Here is a 17,165-nt window from a genome sequence, read left to right as displayed (position 1 = left end):
ACACATGTGAAGCTGATATTGTGGTGCTGACTGCGACATCGCTTTCGAGTAAAATTACTGACTGCGACATATTGGCATTTCAAAGTAGTTACAAATGCTTTCGATATGATTGTGACCTGCGCACTGGCAGCGATGTACTGATAGCTATCAGTGACGGGATTATATGCAGCAACATAGTGCTTTCGTCGCCTCTTGAATTAGTATTCACGCATATATGCACCAGGCACAGGGACTTCATTTTTTGTTTGTGTTATCGTTCGCCCACTTCATGTGACAAGTTTCGATCAGACTTTCATGATGTGCTCAGTAGACTAACCCTAAGATTTCCCTCGTATCCATTATTGATCCTAGGCGACTTTAACTACCCTACTATTAATTGGGGTAGTGACTTTCCCTCAGTAGTAATTTGCTCGTCCGAGTGCTCATCTTTCATCAATATTTGTTTGGACTTTAACTTAATGCAGCCCGTTCTTAAACAAACTCTGTGCACAACACAGTCCGCTAATATCTTGGGTTTATTCCTCATGACAACACTCCACCTTGTTTCTACTACAACTTAACTGCCTGGTCTGAGTGATCATTGTATAATGCAGGTTGACTTATGTGCTTCTGTTCCTTCTATTAAATTGTCCAAACAAATTTGTGATTATAAATATGCTGACTTTGATTCCGTAAACCCAGCATTAGAATTGTTTATCACTGACTATTTTCCTAACTTCCACTAAAGAACCGTTGAAGAGAATTGGTACCTATTTAAAGAGGAAGTACTACTTCCTTTCACTCATTCACTCATTCCAATTGGACGTATTGCCTCCAACTCACAGGCACCATGGTTCAATGCAAGTCTTAAACGTCTGCTAAATAAAAAGAAGATACTTTTTCGGTGCACCAATACAGCCAATAATGCAGAGCGTTGGCACCGGTATGTCACTGCTGACTGTGAATACAAGCAAGCTATTGCACTTTCTAAGAGCGAATTTTATCAAGTTACTCTGCCTTCAATTCTTCATGATAACCAGCAGAAATTTTGAAAATATAGTCAGTGACAAGAAGCCACCTTCAATTGAAGTGTGTGATGAAAATGGTATTACAATAGCCTCCGATGACAGCTGTGAAGTGTTAAACAATGTATTCATGTCATTGTTTTCTGCTACATCACCCCATGCTTATCTTGACATACTATCTGCTGATTACACTCCTATGAACCCTGTTTTTTTATGCTGTTGGTATGGCTAGTTTGATTACAAAGCTAAAAATATCTTGCGCAGACATTGATCGGAATGTAGTGACGCATTCTTCTTTAAAACTGTCGCACATTTTTACTTAGTCACTAGAATCATCCACCTTGCCCAATGATTGGAAGGGAGGGAAGGTGGTTCCACTGCATAAATCAGGTGCCACTGACTCCCCATTTAAATATAAGCCCATATCATCAACCAGCGTACCCTGTAAGCTCATGGAACATGTCATTTGCTGACACCTTATTACTTTTCTGGAATCAAACACATTTTTCACTAACTGTGAGCATGGTTTTAGAAAATTCTTTTCATGTGGCACTAAGCTCCTGGTTTTTACTAATTATTAATTTAGTGTTGCAGAGAAAGGACTAACAATAGATTGCATATTCTGTGGGGATGCGCGACCCTCGCGCCTCCCTTGATGTTTTTCCCACATAGCGTGTCTCCTGTACTCCCGCTTCGCCGCGTGGCCTGTGTGACGTTCGCGCGGTCGATGTGGTTGAAGCGCAGTGCGAGAGATGGCGCGAGTGTTGCGCTGCTAACGCCGCCGACAGGCGAGGTTACCTGGGCGCCGAAAGGAAGGCGCTTGCTCTCTTTAGGTTCGAAAAGCAAGCGGGACGGACATGCCGTGCCGCGCGCCGACCGATGCTTCGGCGAGACCGTCTCACGTGGCCGCCTTCGAACGCGCCACGATTCGCGTGACTATACACGCGAACGACCAGGCGTTGGGATCCAGCATGGGGCGAACATATTCGCTCGCTTCCGGTCGCGGTGAGTCTACTTCTAGATTTGTCGCGCGCCCATCGGCATGTTTTCTGGACAGCTACTCGGCTAGCAGGCATTGATCTATGAAAGGTGCAATAAATGCCCTAGTGATTGTTTGCACTACTGTGTTGTCGTTCCTTTGGCCCAAGAGTAATGGAGGAGAACCCCACATCTGGCCCACAATTCTTGGTTTTTGCGAAAGCTTTCGACTCTGGATCTGATAAACTGCTTTTCCTTTAGTTGTGTAAGCTTAATATTGATACTAATATCTTGCACCGGATTGAATGCTTCCTTTCTAACCACTTCTAATACGTATCTGCTAATGGACATGACTCTTCCATCGCTTTTGGGCAGTCTGGTGTACCTCAGGAGTCTCAGGTGTACCTCAGGAGTTTTGGGTCCACTATTCTAATCGTTGTTATTGAACTGTCCAAGTTCGTTACTTCTTCTATAAAAATTTTCGCCGATGACTGCGTAATTTATAGCGTCTTCACTAATGCCTCTGATCATGCTGCCCTGCAATCTGACATTACTGCCATATCTTCTTGGTGCTCCGATTCTTTGATGACCCTTAATATTATTAAATGTAAAGGCATGCATGTCTCACGAACTTCCTCTTGCCCTGTTTCTCTCAACTATGCCCTCAATAACACACCATTAGCCTCTGTAGCATCTTACGAATACCTTGTATACATATCACTAGTAATCTCTCGTGGAACATACATCTCCAATACATATTTAATAATGCTAACCGCATGCTTGGTTTCATGTGTCGCAATTTTTCCAGTGAGACTGTTCACGTTAAGTCACAAGTTTACAAAACATTGGTACGTCCCAAGCTCGAATATGCCTGCTCCATTTGGAACCTTGGTCAATCTACTCTAACAAATCTTGAATCCCTTCAGAACAGAGCTGCCCGTTTCATTTTTTCAAATTATACACTTCACACAAGCGTATCACCAATGAAACTGACGTTCGGTTTGCCAGACCTTGCAGTACGTTGTAAGTTTATATGCATATGCCTCTTACATAAGATTTACTACACTCATCCCATTCTTAATGATGAGTTGTTCCTTCACCCCTCCTACATTTCACCTCGCATCGATCACCAAATGAAGGTGGGAATACCACCATGCAACTCCAACTCTTACTTTCAATCATTTATACCACGCACTGCTGACGACTGGAACCATCTTCCTGCCTCCATCGCTGCCATCTGTGACACCAATTTCAAGAAGATTGCCAACGATGGCATACAGTGTCATCCACTTAAAACGATACCACAATAACAATCTATTGTTTATAACGATGAGCTGTTAAGAGTATCAACTTATGCATTAGGGCTATGAGGAAAAAAAAAAAAGAATGATATATAATGATATGTTATTCACCGCATATTGGATATAACGATCGAAATTCTGCCTTTTCAGTGGCGTTTTCCATGCAGAATAAGCGTGAAATCTGTGTTGCTAAGTTCCCCTTAACCGAGACGAGGCGAAAAGTTCGCCTACGCGAATTCCCATCTGCAGCCATTACCGTGCAGCGTGTCCCACCCACGAGCAGATTGCGAAAGCCATAGAGTTTCCTACAATAATACTAGAGGGAACTCTGGTGCATCAGTTGTTAACCCATGATGGGAATGATGGGAAGTACAGGGATTTGTCTGACCTTCGTGCTCAAGGATTCAGACGTTCTTGTGGCTTTGTGTATTACGCGCCACATGCCTTCATTGATGTAAATTTCACAGCAATCTATACTCTTCAAAGTGCAGAAGTCACTGCAAACATGCACAATTGCTGCTAACTTCAACAACTGAGCTTGTCGAGGTGGCAAAATCAAAACGTGCCAAGCGTCTCAAGGCACTGGCATACTCGCTATAAATACACAAGGGCATCTCACATTGCTTGTCGTTGTATGCATTCGTGGCTTAATGGTTTCAATATCGGGCTCCGTGCTAGAGGTCCTGTGTTTGAATCCTGCCGTCAGACAATTTTAATAATGTATATTTAATTATTCCTTATGCCATACATTGTTGAAAATGACGAACTTACAAAGTCATAAAACCCGCTTGAAGCCAGAAGGACAAAGTTTAGGCAAATCCATGTACTTCCCATAATTCCCATGCTGGTACAACCACTCTCATTGCAGCTCCTGTAGACACTAACGCCACAGTTCCCTCTAGTAATTATTGTATGAAACTCTATAACGAAAACCCCGGAGAGTATCACAAGTTGGTGCAGTGTGCCACAAGATGGCGCGAGCTGCTTTGCGTTGCGTTGCCGGCAAGCATCCAGAAAAAAAAAAAAAAAAAAAGCGAGAAGCGAACTGCGTTTGGGCTCCCTTTCTAGAATGTCCCTCTCTTCCACAGCGAGTGCGGAAATGCGCTGCGGAAGCAACAGCAGGCGCACTGACAAAGTGCAAAGCTGTGTCGCTTGAGACGAAGCTGCAAATTTTGCAAGACTCAAAGTACGAGCTCGCGCAGTTGATGATAATAATGATTTTGAAAACCGGGAGCGCCACAACCATGAAGGCCATGGCGAACAATGGAAAAGGCGGGCTTTGTGTGCCAGCACGAAACCCCCATCTGTGAAACTAACACGGTAGAAGCCGCTGACATTACCTAACTCTGGGATTATGTCACTACTAGCGATAAAATAGGTGGTGCTTTGATGGAGGAGTTTCCGAGTGCACGGCCTCATTCTGCAAAAAATTTCCGACGGAGCAATCATTGTCACGACAGACGTTGGCGTTGTGCGACAGAGGGGACAACAGCAGTGGCAGTGACAACGAGATTGACAAAGGCCGGTGTTCGACACCGACCCCGATGTTTTACCCAAAGTGCACTGTTGTCAATCGCGTTGCTCATTGATTTTGTGCACACTAAATTATAGCCGCCGGTGTTTGCGCAGCAGTTGGACGCGATGCACACCGCAGATGTGAACCTGAAACTTCCACAAATGCAAGTGCAGATTTCGGACTATTTCAGTGCACCTAATGCTTGACACTCTGTTTAGAGATATAAATGTTTTATTTTTCACAGCCTACTTTCTACAATGTCGACTTTTATTGCAAGTGGTAAATTTGGTTTTGGTGCTACAAAGGTATGTTCAGCAGCTTTTTTTTACGGCAGTTCAGATAAAGCAATGACCGGTTATAATGATGGGATTTTTCATTCTTGATATCGTTATAAGTAGACTGCACTGTATGTACGCGCCACTCCTCTTTGTAATGCCCTCGGGCCTTGAGAGTATGTAAATAAATAAAGATAAATAAATGATATGAAATATTAAAACAGCAAAACACCCTAAGAAAACACATATAGATTCTATCATTACCATAATTGCCTTTCTTTTAGATTAAAGGAATGGCAGACCAAATGCTGCAAAAGATATCATTTATGTAGATTGAAGCAACTCGTAGAGTGCCATAAGGTTGCAAGTCTGTTGAAGTTGGTTTAAATTTAAACCACGCATGGCGGCTCTCCTGTTTTCCAGCCATAACAGTCAGTACTAGCTGTGGATGACACATAACATACCTTTGAGCAGACAGTGGCACGGTTGAAGTACAATTTTGAATTTGCAAGTTTGTTGTTTGGGTCCACTTCTAAAGCACTTGTGTAGACGTTAAATGCCTCTTGGAAGTTCCCTTTGTTAAATGCCTCGTTGCCTTCATCCTTCTTTGACTTTAGTAGACGTGCTTTCTAGAAAAGCAAGAAGAAACAGAATTAACACAAGATCCAGGGCAGCATATCATGTTAAGAACTTCAAACATTCTGTTACTAGTAACACATTGTTAGGATATGCCGGTCTGAGCGGAGCGGACCGTAACCACTCTGCTAAAACTGTCTACAAGCTCTCCAGTGCTTAGACTGGGGATTCCCACAATCCCTAAAAAGAAGTTTAGAAAAATGAATTGCAAAACAGGCACATGTGCATATCATAATTATGTTCATGAACCTTTCAATAAGGACGCAATCTGGGTCTTGGAGACAAAATGTAAAATTTTTTTTTTTCAGTTGTTATTTCTCTAATTTACAAATCATGGTGCATTCGCTGGAGAGAGAGAGAAAAACAAAAGCAGCATACTTTTAATAACAACAAGCAAGCACGAGCCATTATCAAGAGCGTGCCCCGTGCTCTCGTGACGTGACATTGCAGCCAATGGGAAGCTTCGCTTCTACAGACGCCGCTGCTTTTTTGCTCAATGGGCCATCTCACTTTTGCATCAAAATACCATATTTACGTACATAATGATCGCACCCCTGAATTTTGTCGTCAAAATTCGATTTTTTTTCTTTCCCATGTAATGATTGCAACTCAAACTTGCCGCAGCAATATGTCGTGTGCGAAGTCTAGCTAATGATGATCGCGCTTACGATCTGTCGAATGCTGTCGAATGCTACGCGAATGACTCTTCAAGACATACCAAGCGGTCTGCATGCACCAAACATTCTTAAACAGATGCCCCATTTTATTCCTTTCGTCACTTTCCACACTTCCATGAAGAATTTAAAAAAAAAAAACCAAACTTGCCTTGGCTTTATTATTTGTAGGCTTCATAATGGTTGTGGTCAACAACAACAAAAAAGGCGCCTTTTGATTCTTCTCGTCTGTACTTGTGGGCACGCAACAAATCGCGAGCGGCAACAATAATAGCCACGTTTACACTGGTACGTTAGAAGTGTGCCCTATTCATACGCCGACGCTTGTAACACAGCTAAGATATTCGCCCACACTTAGCAGAAACATGCCCTATTAGGAAGTAGTGAAGACAAATTTCCGCAGCATACCTGCCATGCGTTTCTATGTCACTGGCAGCTAAGCACACCAATCTCCGTTTCTGTCCCCTCAAAGTGGTCATGGCTGCATTATTTCCGCAGACTTGCCGATATTAATGATATTACTCATTACTCATAGGAAAGAAACTCTTTCAATGTGCGTAATGTACTCACGAAAAGAAAAAAATTCGTGTCCGGCACATTCGGCTGTGGAAGGTGCTTTTGAAACAAAGAAGTACACACCTTGTATGCTGCAGACGCCTTGGGATGGTCTGGTGCTAGTCTCAAAACTTGCTGGAAGTGTTGGAGAGCTTTCTCAATATTGTCCTCATAGTAGAAGCACAAACCTCTTACATACATGGCATCTGCGTTTGTGGGTTCAGCACGCATAATGTTGCTGAAAAATAAAGGTAAAATTTAAATTCAAATGCGTACAAAACTAAGCAAAACATTATATAACACTTGTCAAGCACATACCATAAATACATTAATCACCAGAAGTGAGAACAAGGCTTGAATGGAATATTAAAGCAACTTATTTTTCCCACATAACAAATATTCAAGCAACGCAGCTGCACAATGGCCAGTTAGAAAACAATGAGGAAAGAAAATATTAATATTAATCCTGGAAAGCTGTGTGTACAGTTTTATAATGCATTAGCATTGTGCAGACCACTAGACAGGTTTCAATTCTGAACATCAATGCTTTTTGAGCAGCAGGCAAGGATGTAGGCTGCTGGCTAGAGGGGCAGAACAGGAAGTTGTTGCACTGCATAACCGTGCGTAAAGGTCTCGTGGCAGAGACGAGCAGTGAAAGCAGTGGAATGGCTGCACTGGCGATGCAGTGCACATACACAGCAGAACCTTATTCACACGTAAAGAGAGAAAACGTGCAACAACCGGAAAAATGCACGATACGAAGTAACTAAAAAAATTGACAGGCTCAACTACAGTTGACATCTACTTAATGCGCAGTGTCACGCAGATTGTTGAGGCACGAGACGCCAACAGGCATGGATCTGGCGGTGCTCCGGTGGCTCAAGATATGTTTTGTTTCTTTCCAATTGCGTGGTGTTTTAAGATGGTGACGGGAAAATTTAATGAAATGAAGGTGGTGGGCGACTCTGGATGCCACCTAAGCGACACGTGATGCCAACATCGCACCACCTGCAGCAGGGAACGATGGCGCATTCGGATTATTGGCTACTAAAACCACCACGCACCACGGGCTTGTAAAACAGGTGAAGATGCTTATCGCAAAAGGTTGGCAGCAATAGGTGTGAATGCGGCGTGCGATGACCCAGGCAGACATTTGCTGGTATCGAAATAAGAAACTGTGCGTGCCGTCATTTTCACACAAGACAGGCAGCTATTAGCCCCGAGAACGACCTACAGGGGCGCTTGCGAATGCCACTTGCGTGACATCAGGGCACGGACTTGCGCCTGTCGTCTGCTGTTCAGGCGGTGTCCGGATGCATTCTGCAGTGTTTCCATTTGTTCGGCCAAGTTCCCTATGCTTGCATACCTATGACGGTCGTCTCAAATATATCCTTACAATATCTTCTTTCGCAAAAAATAATTGAATGAGCTTATTTCCTAGACGACAATACATCTCTCACAAGTAACGGTACAGCGCCAGCCGAAGAAGCTCAGACCAGCTCATTGCGAATTTTTCATGCATCGATCTACACTTTACAGTAGTAGCTCATGTGAATAATAAAAGCATAACTGCAAAAACAGTACATAAGAATCCAGTTATGATATCATGCCTGCCGTGATGCAACAAGCATCTTGCAAATGCTGGCTATATATGACTTCCACAAAATTTACCTTGATTTTAATCTGCTAGAACATGTTTGCTCATGACAAGTAGTTCATGGTATAATATCAAATATTGCATTTCTTCACAGTAACACTTGGCAGCAACACGATAATTTAACACTGAAGTTTAGGGTCTACCAGCATCAATTGCTTCTTTAACTGCTTCTCAAAATTAGGTCGTTCTTCACCGTTAATTTTAGGCAGCGATAATTTGAAGTAAAGGTTATTGAAGCTTACGGAAAGGAATGTACCAATATTTATTCCCTTTTCTGTGCTGCACGTTCAACACTTGAGCAATTTACTGGTTATTTTTTATTGAGGAACAGACACGACGAACATGTCTGGCAAACTGACACAGGCTGCTCGGCCTAAATGTTTGAGTGGAATATGCCTTTTGGACCGCATGGCTGCAGCCAGAAAGAAGCAGAAGCCTTATTCATTAGTAGTGTTGAAGACATCATTATTCCAAGGTGGAGGTCAAAAATCAAGTGAATTCATGTGGGGCTTGTGGTGTCTTCCTTACAAGGCGGGTATGCGAGGTTTTCTTTTTACATACTGACGAACCGAATAGTTCTGTTGGCACACAGATCGAGATATGGTGAGGCAGAAAGTGTTTCAATATTCCTTATCAAGGCAGCCTAATCTGTGCTATAGGTCCTCAGGTATACCTTAGGCGTTGCAATTGGTGCTATAAAAAAAACTGCATCATGGTTTCAATTCGAAGATGCATTGAAAAACAGATCTTTGAGAACAATGCGTGTCCCACCATAACGACAGTCGGTTACTGCCGTTCTATGAGGCGTATGACATATGGTCGTTAAAGGCTACTGAAAGTCACTATGAAGGCCACAGTGGTAGGATATACATAGCGCCAGTTGACTGGCTCTCGATGTTAATTACAAAACTTTTCTTTCAGGTGATTGCTGTCATGATATTCGTAAAGCATATACATATTATACATGACACGTCATCGTTTTAAAAGCCATGAGCAATACGTTTCCTGGGCGCCTGTTTTAGAGAACGGTGAAAGTGTAGTTGCAAACTGTTTCAGGCAAAACACGCCCAACTCTTCCTTTTACGCATTAATAAAGGGGCCATATTTGACAATAACAACCCACCAGAATAATAAGAATCATGATGAACGCTTTGCTAGTTAGTGTCCTAACACGTATTTGTAATTTTGACACCATATCGCAACATTTTTCTTCTATGCAAAATGCTATGTCTCTCATAGCTAAGAAAATTTAAGGGAATTTAAAGTGTTTAACGGAGCATCACACACAATTTTGCGTACTGAATTTGCAGAAAATCTATTTACACAAAATTTATGGACAGACATGGTGCACATATGCAATGCGAAACCAGAATACCCCTTCAACACTACACTGCTTGCGATATCCAAGATACAAATTACCTCGGCTCACGTGGTCTTGAAGAAAAAACTGCGGTTTGGTAATGACAGCAGAAAGAAGCCGACATATCCTTCAATATGAGTGGCTCGATCCACTAATACACCTAGCATGCATGAAGGTAGCGAGCACACGCGGCAGCCAAGCAAGCCAGAGCGAGCGCCGTTCTGGCCACTTCACTCGAGAGAGGGCACCACTCCAACTTCTCACCACTAATATACCATTCTCAATTGCACGCGCCTCACGCCTTTTCTTGTTCACATGGGATCACAGTGGCCAGAAAACGTATATGATCACATTCTGCAGCAGGGAGCCGCGGCAAGTTTTGGTGGCCACCTGTTAAAAAAAAAGCGTGCACTACGCTTCCGATGGCACCAAGCGCTGCGAGACAGATGGGCGAAGATGCTTATAGTAATAGGATTGGTGGCAATAGTTGTGAATGTCGCGTGTGCCGATCCCAGAGAAGATCTGCTGGCACTGAAATGAGAAACTGAGTGTGCGCCAGTGTTTTCACACGAGACAGGCAGGTGAGTATTAGGATGCAGCTGCCGTAGTGGGCAGCTATATACTGTTTCCGATCGCGTGTACCTTGTGCATTTTCTTGTTTGCATGGGACATAGTGGCCAGAAAATGTATCATACGATTGCAGTTTTGCGATGTACTGAACATTGGCGCCAAAAAAACGTTTTCCAGGAACGTATGAGCTGTCAAAAATGAGCGCAATCATATTTAGTCATTTTTTGTGTTCTCGATTGCAAACGTTGGCGCCGGGAAAACATACATTATCGGAATGTATCAACGAGGTTCTACTGTATTATGTATTGTACATACAGTGTACAAAACTGCTTGCAATCAAAAGTTTTGTTGAGTGAATAAGATCAAATTGTGATTAATATTCTTCCAATTAACATTAATGTGTAAACAGTGGGTAAATAAAGATTATGAGGTGTGTTCTTCAAGTGGGGGGTTATAGGATGGTGCAATACTGGTGCTAGGTTGTACCTGGCGAATAAAGGTAGATGGGAGGATGAGGAAGAAAGGAGAATTAGATAAGATAGATAGAAGGAAGGAAGGAGACAGCCCACAGGAAGCCACAGACATAATAGTTTTGTGCAGAGGGCAGCACACAATCACTGAATGTAGGGGTGTGCCAATATTCTGAACTTTCAAATAATGAATCGAATAGTCATTATTCGTAAATGCAAATATTGTTCAAATGCCTTAATATTTCAAAATATCAACTGGGCCCAAGTAAACATTAAAATGGAGCAAAAGCCTGCTGAATTTTCATGCCTGTGGGCCTAGTATTGGGGGCGAGCTCCAACACTGGAAATGCTGGCACCGCCGTTGGCGTGATGTGGTGTGAGGGATCACGTGGAGACAGTGGCCACGTCGGCTGCTTTGGAAGCACCGAAGCAAGCGGAAAACGAAGGTTTAAATTTCCACCTGTGCTGTGGCTCTGAATAAATGGAAACGCTTTCTTGCTTCGGGTGTGCCCATGACAACACTTCGAAGTGCTATGATAGGTAGTGGCTTCCTTTGAAGGTGTCCAGCATGGCAGGCTACTGCTCGGTGCTGCAGTCCTGGACGTACACAATGGAGCCCTTTGTCTGTCTTCACATGTACCCGCAGGACAAGAAGCTGCATGAAGCTTAGATAGTGAAACTAAGGATCGGCAAGCAGCCAACGGCGACAACTTCGGTGTACAGCAAGCACTTCTGTGAGAAAATCTCTGACATGACATCGGGGTTGTCAGAGATGTTTGGTGAGTAGCAGAAAGCGTGCACTGAGACGGTCACCCACGCATGCTGCCTGGCTAATGCCATGAAGCTTTGGTCTATAAACTTGTTGATGCTTGATACTGGCAAGTTCAATGGAATGGAAATGGAATGGCCAAAAGCACATTAAAAAAGGCATGGGATATGTTCATGCTTGTGTAGCACCAAACAATGAAATGTACTGGATTAAGAAAAAGAAGAAGCGAGTAATTGCTTGCTGATAAGATCGATAAACATACAGTGCGATGTAACTTGAGAAATGATGATATTGAAACATCTAAGACTTCAGAATAAAAGAAATAAAAAAATTTAATCATCGCTATGGCTTTTGACAGTGTTACCCACAAAACAATACTAAACAGAATAAATGAGCTAGGCCTAGGCCAGCGAGTATACAGTTATATATGAGATTTCCTTACCAATAGAAAAGCACACATTAAGGTAGGAGACCTTAACTCCGAAGAACTACAAATCGGAAGCACAGGTATGCCCCAAGGCTCAGTGTTATCACCGATGCTGTTTAACCTGGCTCTTATTGGATTACCAGCAAAACTACAGGAAATCGATGGCCTCAATCATACCATCTACGCTGACGATATCACCCTCTGGGTGAGCGCTAGCAACGATGGACAGGTTGAAAACACATAACAACGTGCAATAAAAGCAGTTTAACAATACCTAAAAGGAACCGGACTGGCGTGTTTGGCAGAGAAATCTGAGCTCATTTATGTACCATCGCGACATGGCTGAAAACCACGCAACTATGAGGAACAATACAATCCACAAATTCACCTAACTATGGCACAAAGTACGCACATATCCAAGGTTGACAAGATCAGAGTATTGGGCCTCATCTTTGAAAGTACCGGCTACAATGGAGAGACCATACGCAAATTAGACAAGATAACATCTCAAATCATGCGGCTACTTAAACGAATAGCCAACAGACATAGTGGAATGAAAGGCAATCTGATTCAACTAGTCCAAGCGTTCGTAATAAGCAGAATAGGATATATGGCACCATACCCACGATGGTACTCATCATAAAAATACAAATTAGACTGCTTAATCAGAAAAATCTACAAGCAAGCAATCGGACTTTTGCATCACCACCAGAAACGATAGACTACTGCAGCTAGGTCTCCACAATACACTGGATGAGCTAATCGAGGCACAACGAATAGCACAATACGAACGCATGTCCAAAACTAAAACAGGTAGGCAAATACTGGATCGCCTACGTATAAGGTATCATACCCAACATGGTGTCAAAGTAGATATGCCCAGACACATCAGAGACATGATATCCATCTGTCCAATACCCAAGAATATGCATCCTACCCACCATCAGGATAGACGGGAAAGCATAGCACGCAATATATAGAAGAAATTCGGTAACAGCAAGGACACCACATTTGTAGACGCAGCAAGATATAAACACAAGCGAGCCTACACAGCAGTGGTGATAAATTACGAGGGAAAATGCACGACAAGCACTACAGTCAACACGCTACATGCAGAAACTGCAGAGGAAATAGCTATTGCACCAGCCATAGCACAAACACCAGCTGGCATAATCAGTGATTCCCAGACGGCCATACAAAACTTCGCCAACAGTCGAATCTCCCCAGAGGCACTACGACTCCTAAAATTAGCTAATAACTGCGACAAAAGTGTCGCTCTCATATGGACACCCACTCACACACTACCAGACGGTAGCAATGAGGCGTCGCACCGCATGGCTCGAGAACTTACAGGCCGAGCCTCAGTTAGCCCTGCCTCACGGACTACCGAGGAGTGGGAGCGGGAAGATCGAATGACCAGATTTCACGAAATTACACAAAACCATAGATTGCAGAGGCGTACATTCCTGTCACCGCACCCAAAATTAAGCAAAAACCAGTCTGTAGAATGGCGGCAGTTACAGACCAGATCCTATCCGAGTCCAGCTATTATGCACCTAATACACCCAGATTTATACACGACGGACAAGTGCAGACATAGCAACTCCCTGGAGTCACCCTGGAGCCACCCTGGAGCATATCCTATGGGAATGTCCGGCTGCAATACAGGATAATGGTGATGCAGCTTCCAACAGTGACAGCCTCTGTACGCGCTGGGAGTCTGCGTTGCTCAGCTCGGACCTGAAACACCAACTCTGGGCCGTCCAAGGCCCACCCCACCAAATCGCAAGGCACTGAATAAAGTTATTTGAATGAATCGCTATGGCTCATCACAAGTTGCCGTCATAGGTATCGAAGTCCCTAGTTATGAGATGCTTTTCTAGCAAGTCTGTGTGATGCCCAAATGTGGGGCAAAGGTTCGTGTACTCAATGGTTCGGTTGGTTCTCTTAGGCGGAGCCTCCGAGAACCCAATTTAGGACAAAGCCGTTGGTTTGAACACACACACAAAGACTTTTAATCAAACTAAAAAGAGTAAACAGAAGGAAATAGAAAGCATGCATAAAATAAACACTCAAGCGGACATTGCGGTAAGGAACACACATAGGGCTTGCACGAGGTTAACGAGGGCGCGATACCGGGCTTGCCATGAGGGCGGGGATGCGTCACAGTCTCGACGCGGCAACGCGGTGAGAAGCTGGCAGAAGCAGTGGCGCCAGTCTCACCAAAGGTCGCGGCGTAAGCTGACCGACCGGGTGCCGGGAGCGCGCCAGCTCAGGCTAGGCGAGGTAACGCTGGCGGCTGGGTGGCAGGAGCAGACGGCGTCGGCGTTCTGGCCGGGCAGCTGGCGTAGAACTCGGGCCCGTAGCCCGACTGTTCTCGTCCTGCCCACTGGCGCAGAAGCTCACCGGCCTTGAGGAGCTGACGGCACGCTCAGGTAGACGGGCGACGCACAGGAACAGGTTGGCAGGAGGCCCCGGTCGGGTGAAGTCCTGGTGGGCTCGGGTCCGGAACCCGACGGCCCGTCTTCAACGCCCGCTTCGGTGGTTGACCTCCTCCTGCCGTCGCTTCCTGGGACTCTCCTGGCGTCTCCCCGGCGTCTCCCTGCGTGTCCTCTCGCGTGTGCTCTCTCTTCCTTGCGCACCAGCCTTTTTCTTCTGGTCTGGCCGATTTCGCATTCTCGGATTGGCTGCCTGACGCCCCGTGGTCTTTTCTGATTGGTTGCTTTTCTTTTTGTTGTTTCATGCGCCGCGCGTTTTCGTCGGACGCTCTTCGGCGTCGTTGTCTTTCTTCTTCCACCTCGGCGCGCGTGCACTCAGCGTCGTCTGCTCCTGACCGTCGCGGTCGCCGCACCATGTCGCGCACCACACATCACAGTCTGATAGTGGCCATGCCACAGTGTATGCTTGTGTACTGTCAAATATGCTGTGGTCTCATATGCTGTGGCCTAAGGCTCACGGCACTTTGCGAAAATGCGCTCGCACTGCAAGCGAAATATAATGCATGGACATGCATGCAGATGCGGTCAATCTACAGTCAATTCTTGTTGATTCGAACATGCTTTATTCAAACTTTCAGCTAATCCGAACTGACGCTGCGATCCCGTCAAAGTTCTATGTATTCCAATAGGCGAAAACGCCCGGTAGTTCAAGCGCGCAAGCATTTGGGATAGTTAATTAAAACATACTGAGCTCTGACAATACTCTCAGCAGCGCGTCAAATCATGCGGCAGCGCCTCTGACCAGCAGATCCGCTGGCAGCCGTAGCCACACTGCGGCAAGCTACTTTGACGTTCGTTACCAAGCTTCATGCTGTTTGGTGCTGTGTTTTACATTGGAACAATTCGCCGCTGATAGCAATGGCGCCGACTCCGTCTTTCTAATCCTCGCCAATGGTTTTGAAGCAAAGAAAGCATCAGAAGAACTTCAGTTTGGCCTAGTTGGTGTTTACTGCATATCATACTGACCGCAAATACAGTCGAACCCACTTATAACGATACCGGTTTTAACTATATATCAGTCATAACAATGAGAAGCTGCAGCACCATAGACTTTTGTGTTTTCCACGGTGAAATAACCCACTTACTACAATGCCCAGATGCCACATTATCGTTTATAATGATGAAGTTTGGCTGCTGGGTGCCCGAGTCTAAAGGTAGTGAAATGCGAAATCATTAAAAAGAAAAAAGGAAAAGAAATTCGAGCCGTTGCACGATAAGCCATTGCTCCAACAGCTGCCGTGCACTCATTTTCCAGCCATCTCCACGCGGCTCACTCCCGTCGCCCTTCCACCCCTCGAAACACGAATGGGCTGCGCCCATAGCTCTACACCGCCGCCCCACCCTCCGTCGCACCACCCTCTGAAACACGAATGGACCGCGCTGACTGCTCGCATGTTGCTTGCTTGGCTCTTCATTCAGCGCAGGTTCTTTATTCTAAGGCAGTTCAGCGAACAGCTTAATCCTTCGCGTTCATCTTTTTTGGTTGCGTCGAAGTCGTTCCTGGCCATGCGGTTTCTCAGCATCGTTTGACCTGCCACCGAAACAGAATATGGCTGATACACCGACGATCGTCGTGAACATGCTTGCATCGGATAATGACGGCGACGATGGCAGCCACTTCTCCATGACGGCAGCGATGACGTGGTAGAAAAGGTTACCTAAACGTTGTCCTCACAGGAGGGCCGGCAGATGATTCTGTCCCTCTGGAGCTTCGTTTTCGCAAGGAACCTTCTGCTGCACTACGTGGAGCACTTGGATGCCTTGGAGAAGGATGTCGGCAAGCTTCACGTAAAGCATGCAAGACGGATGGACATAGGCTTTTCTCGTGCAAGCCAGTGAGAAGTACAGTCTGTTTCACACTTTGGGGAAAACTCGAAGCGCATTGCATCGCGATGCGGTGAGCGCTTAAGTCGGGCGGTGGCAACAGCTCGCGCAGGCGCAGGTGCTCAAGGGGCGGGGTCTTGAACCATGCCGTCTGCTGCAGTGGCGCGCGCTGGCCGCATTGTCGGGAAGCGTGCTACTGTCGGGGGCAGTGCACGTATTTCATTGTTACTGTGTGAACTGAGCTGGTATTCTTTACTAACCGTTGCGCAACGCCCATTGATACACCTCGAAAGTAAGTTCATCGCTGAAAGGTGCAGGGCAATCATAGACGATGTACCGATTCCACACATTCTTGACGGCCTGTTCCCAGAAGGAGACTATATATTCCAACACGATAGGTCACCGATCTACACTGCTTGTGTTGTGCAAGAACTGCTCGAAGAGCGTGCCGTCACTTTCCTGGAGTGGCCGCCCCGATCTCCGAGCATCTGAAGGCAAGTTCATCGCTGAAAGGTGCAGGGCAGTCATAAACGACGTACTGATTCTATACGTTCTTGACGGCCCGTTTCTGGAAGGTGACTATACATTCTAACACGATAGGCCGCCGATCCACACTGCTCGTTTTGTGCAATAACTGCTGGAAAAGCGTGC

At 45.1% G+C, this 17,165-nt stretch overlaps 1 protein-coding gene across 5 annotated transcripts in view; it reads right to left on the bottom strand.

Annotated features, from left to right (window-relative positions):
• Positions 1 to 17,165, bottom strand: part of LOC135897280 (dnaJ homolog subfamily C member 7-like) — a 116,466-nt gene that overhangs the window by 8,360 nt on the left and 90,941 nt on the right. For all 5 annotated transcript variants that reach the window (XM_065425885.2, XM_065425883.1, XM_065425886.2 and 2 more), the window contains exons 5-6: positions 7,024 to 7,177; positions 5,539 to 5,703 (exon numbers count right to left, since the gene is read on the bottom strand). In XM_065425885.2, the coding sequence (XP_065281957.1) occupies positions 5,539 to 5,703; positions 7,024 to 7,177 (319 nt within the window). The remainder of the gene's footprint in view (positions 1 to 5,538; positions 5,704 to 7,023; positions 7,178 to 17,165) is intronic.

This window comes from Dermacentor albipictus, chromosome 1 (genome assembly GCF_038994185.2).
Source record: "Dermacentor albipictus isolate Rhodes 1998 colony chromosome 1, USDA_Dalb.pri_finalv2, whole genome shotgun sequence".
Taxonomy (NCBI): Eukaryota; Metazoa; Arthropoda; class Arachnida; order Ixodida; family Ixodidae; genus Dermacentor; species Dermacentor albipictus.
Note: the sequence above shows the minus strand (reverse complement) of the source record. Positions and strands in the feature narration are given on the sequence as shown.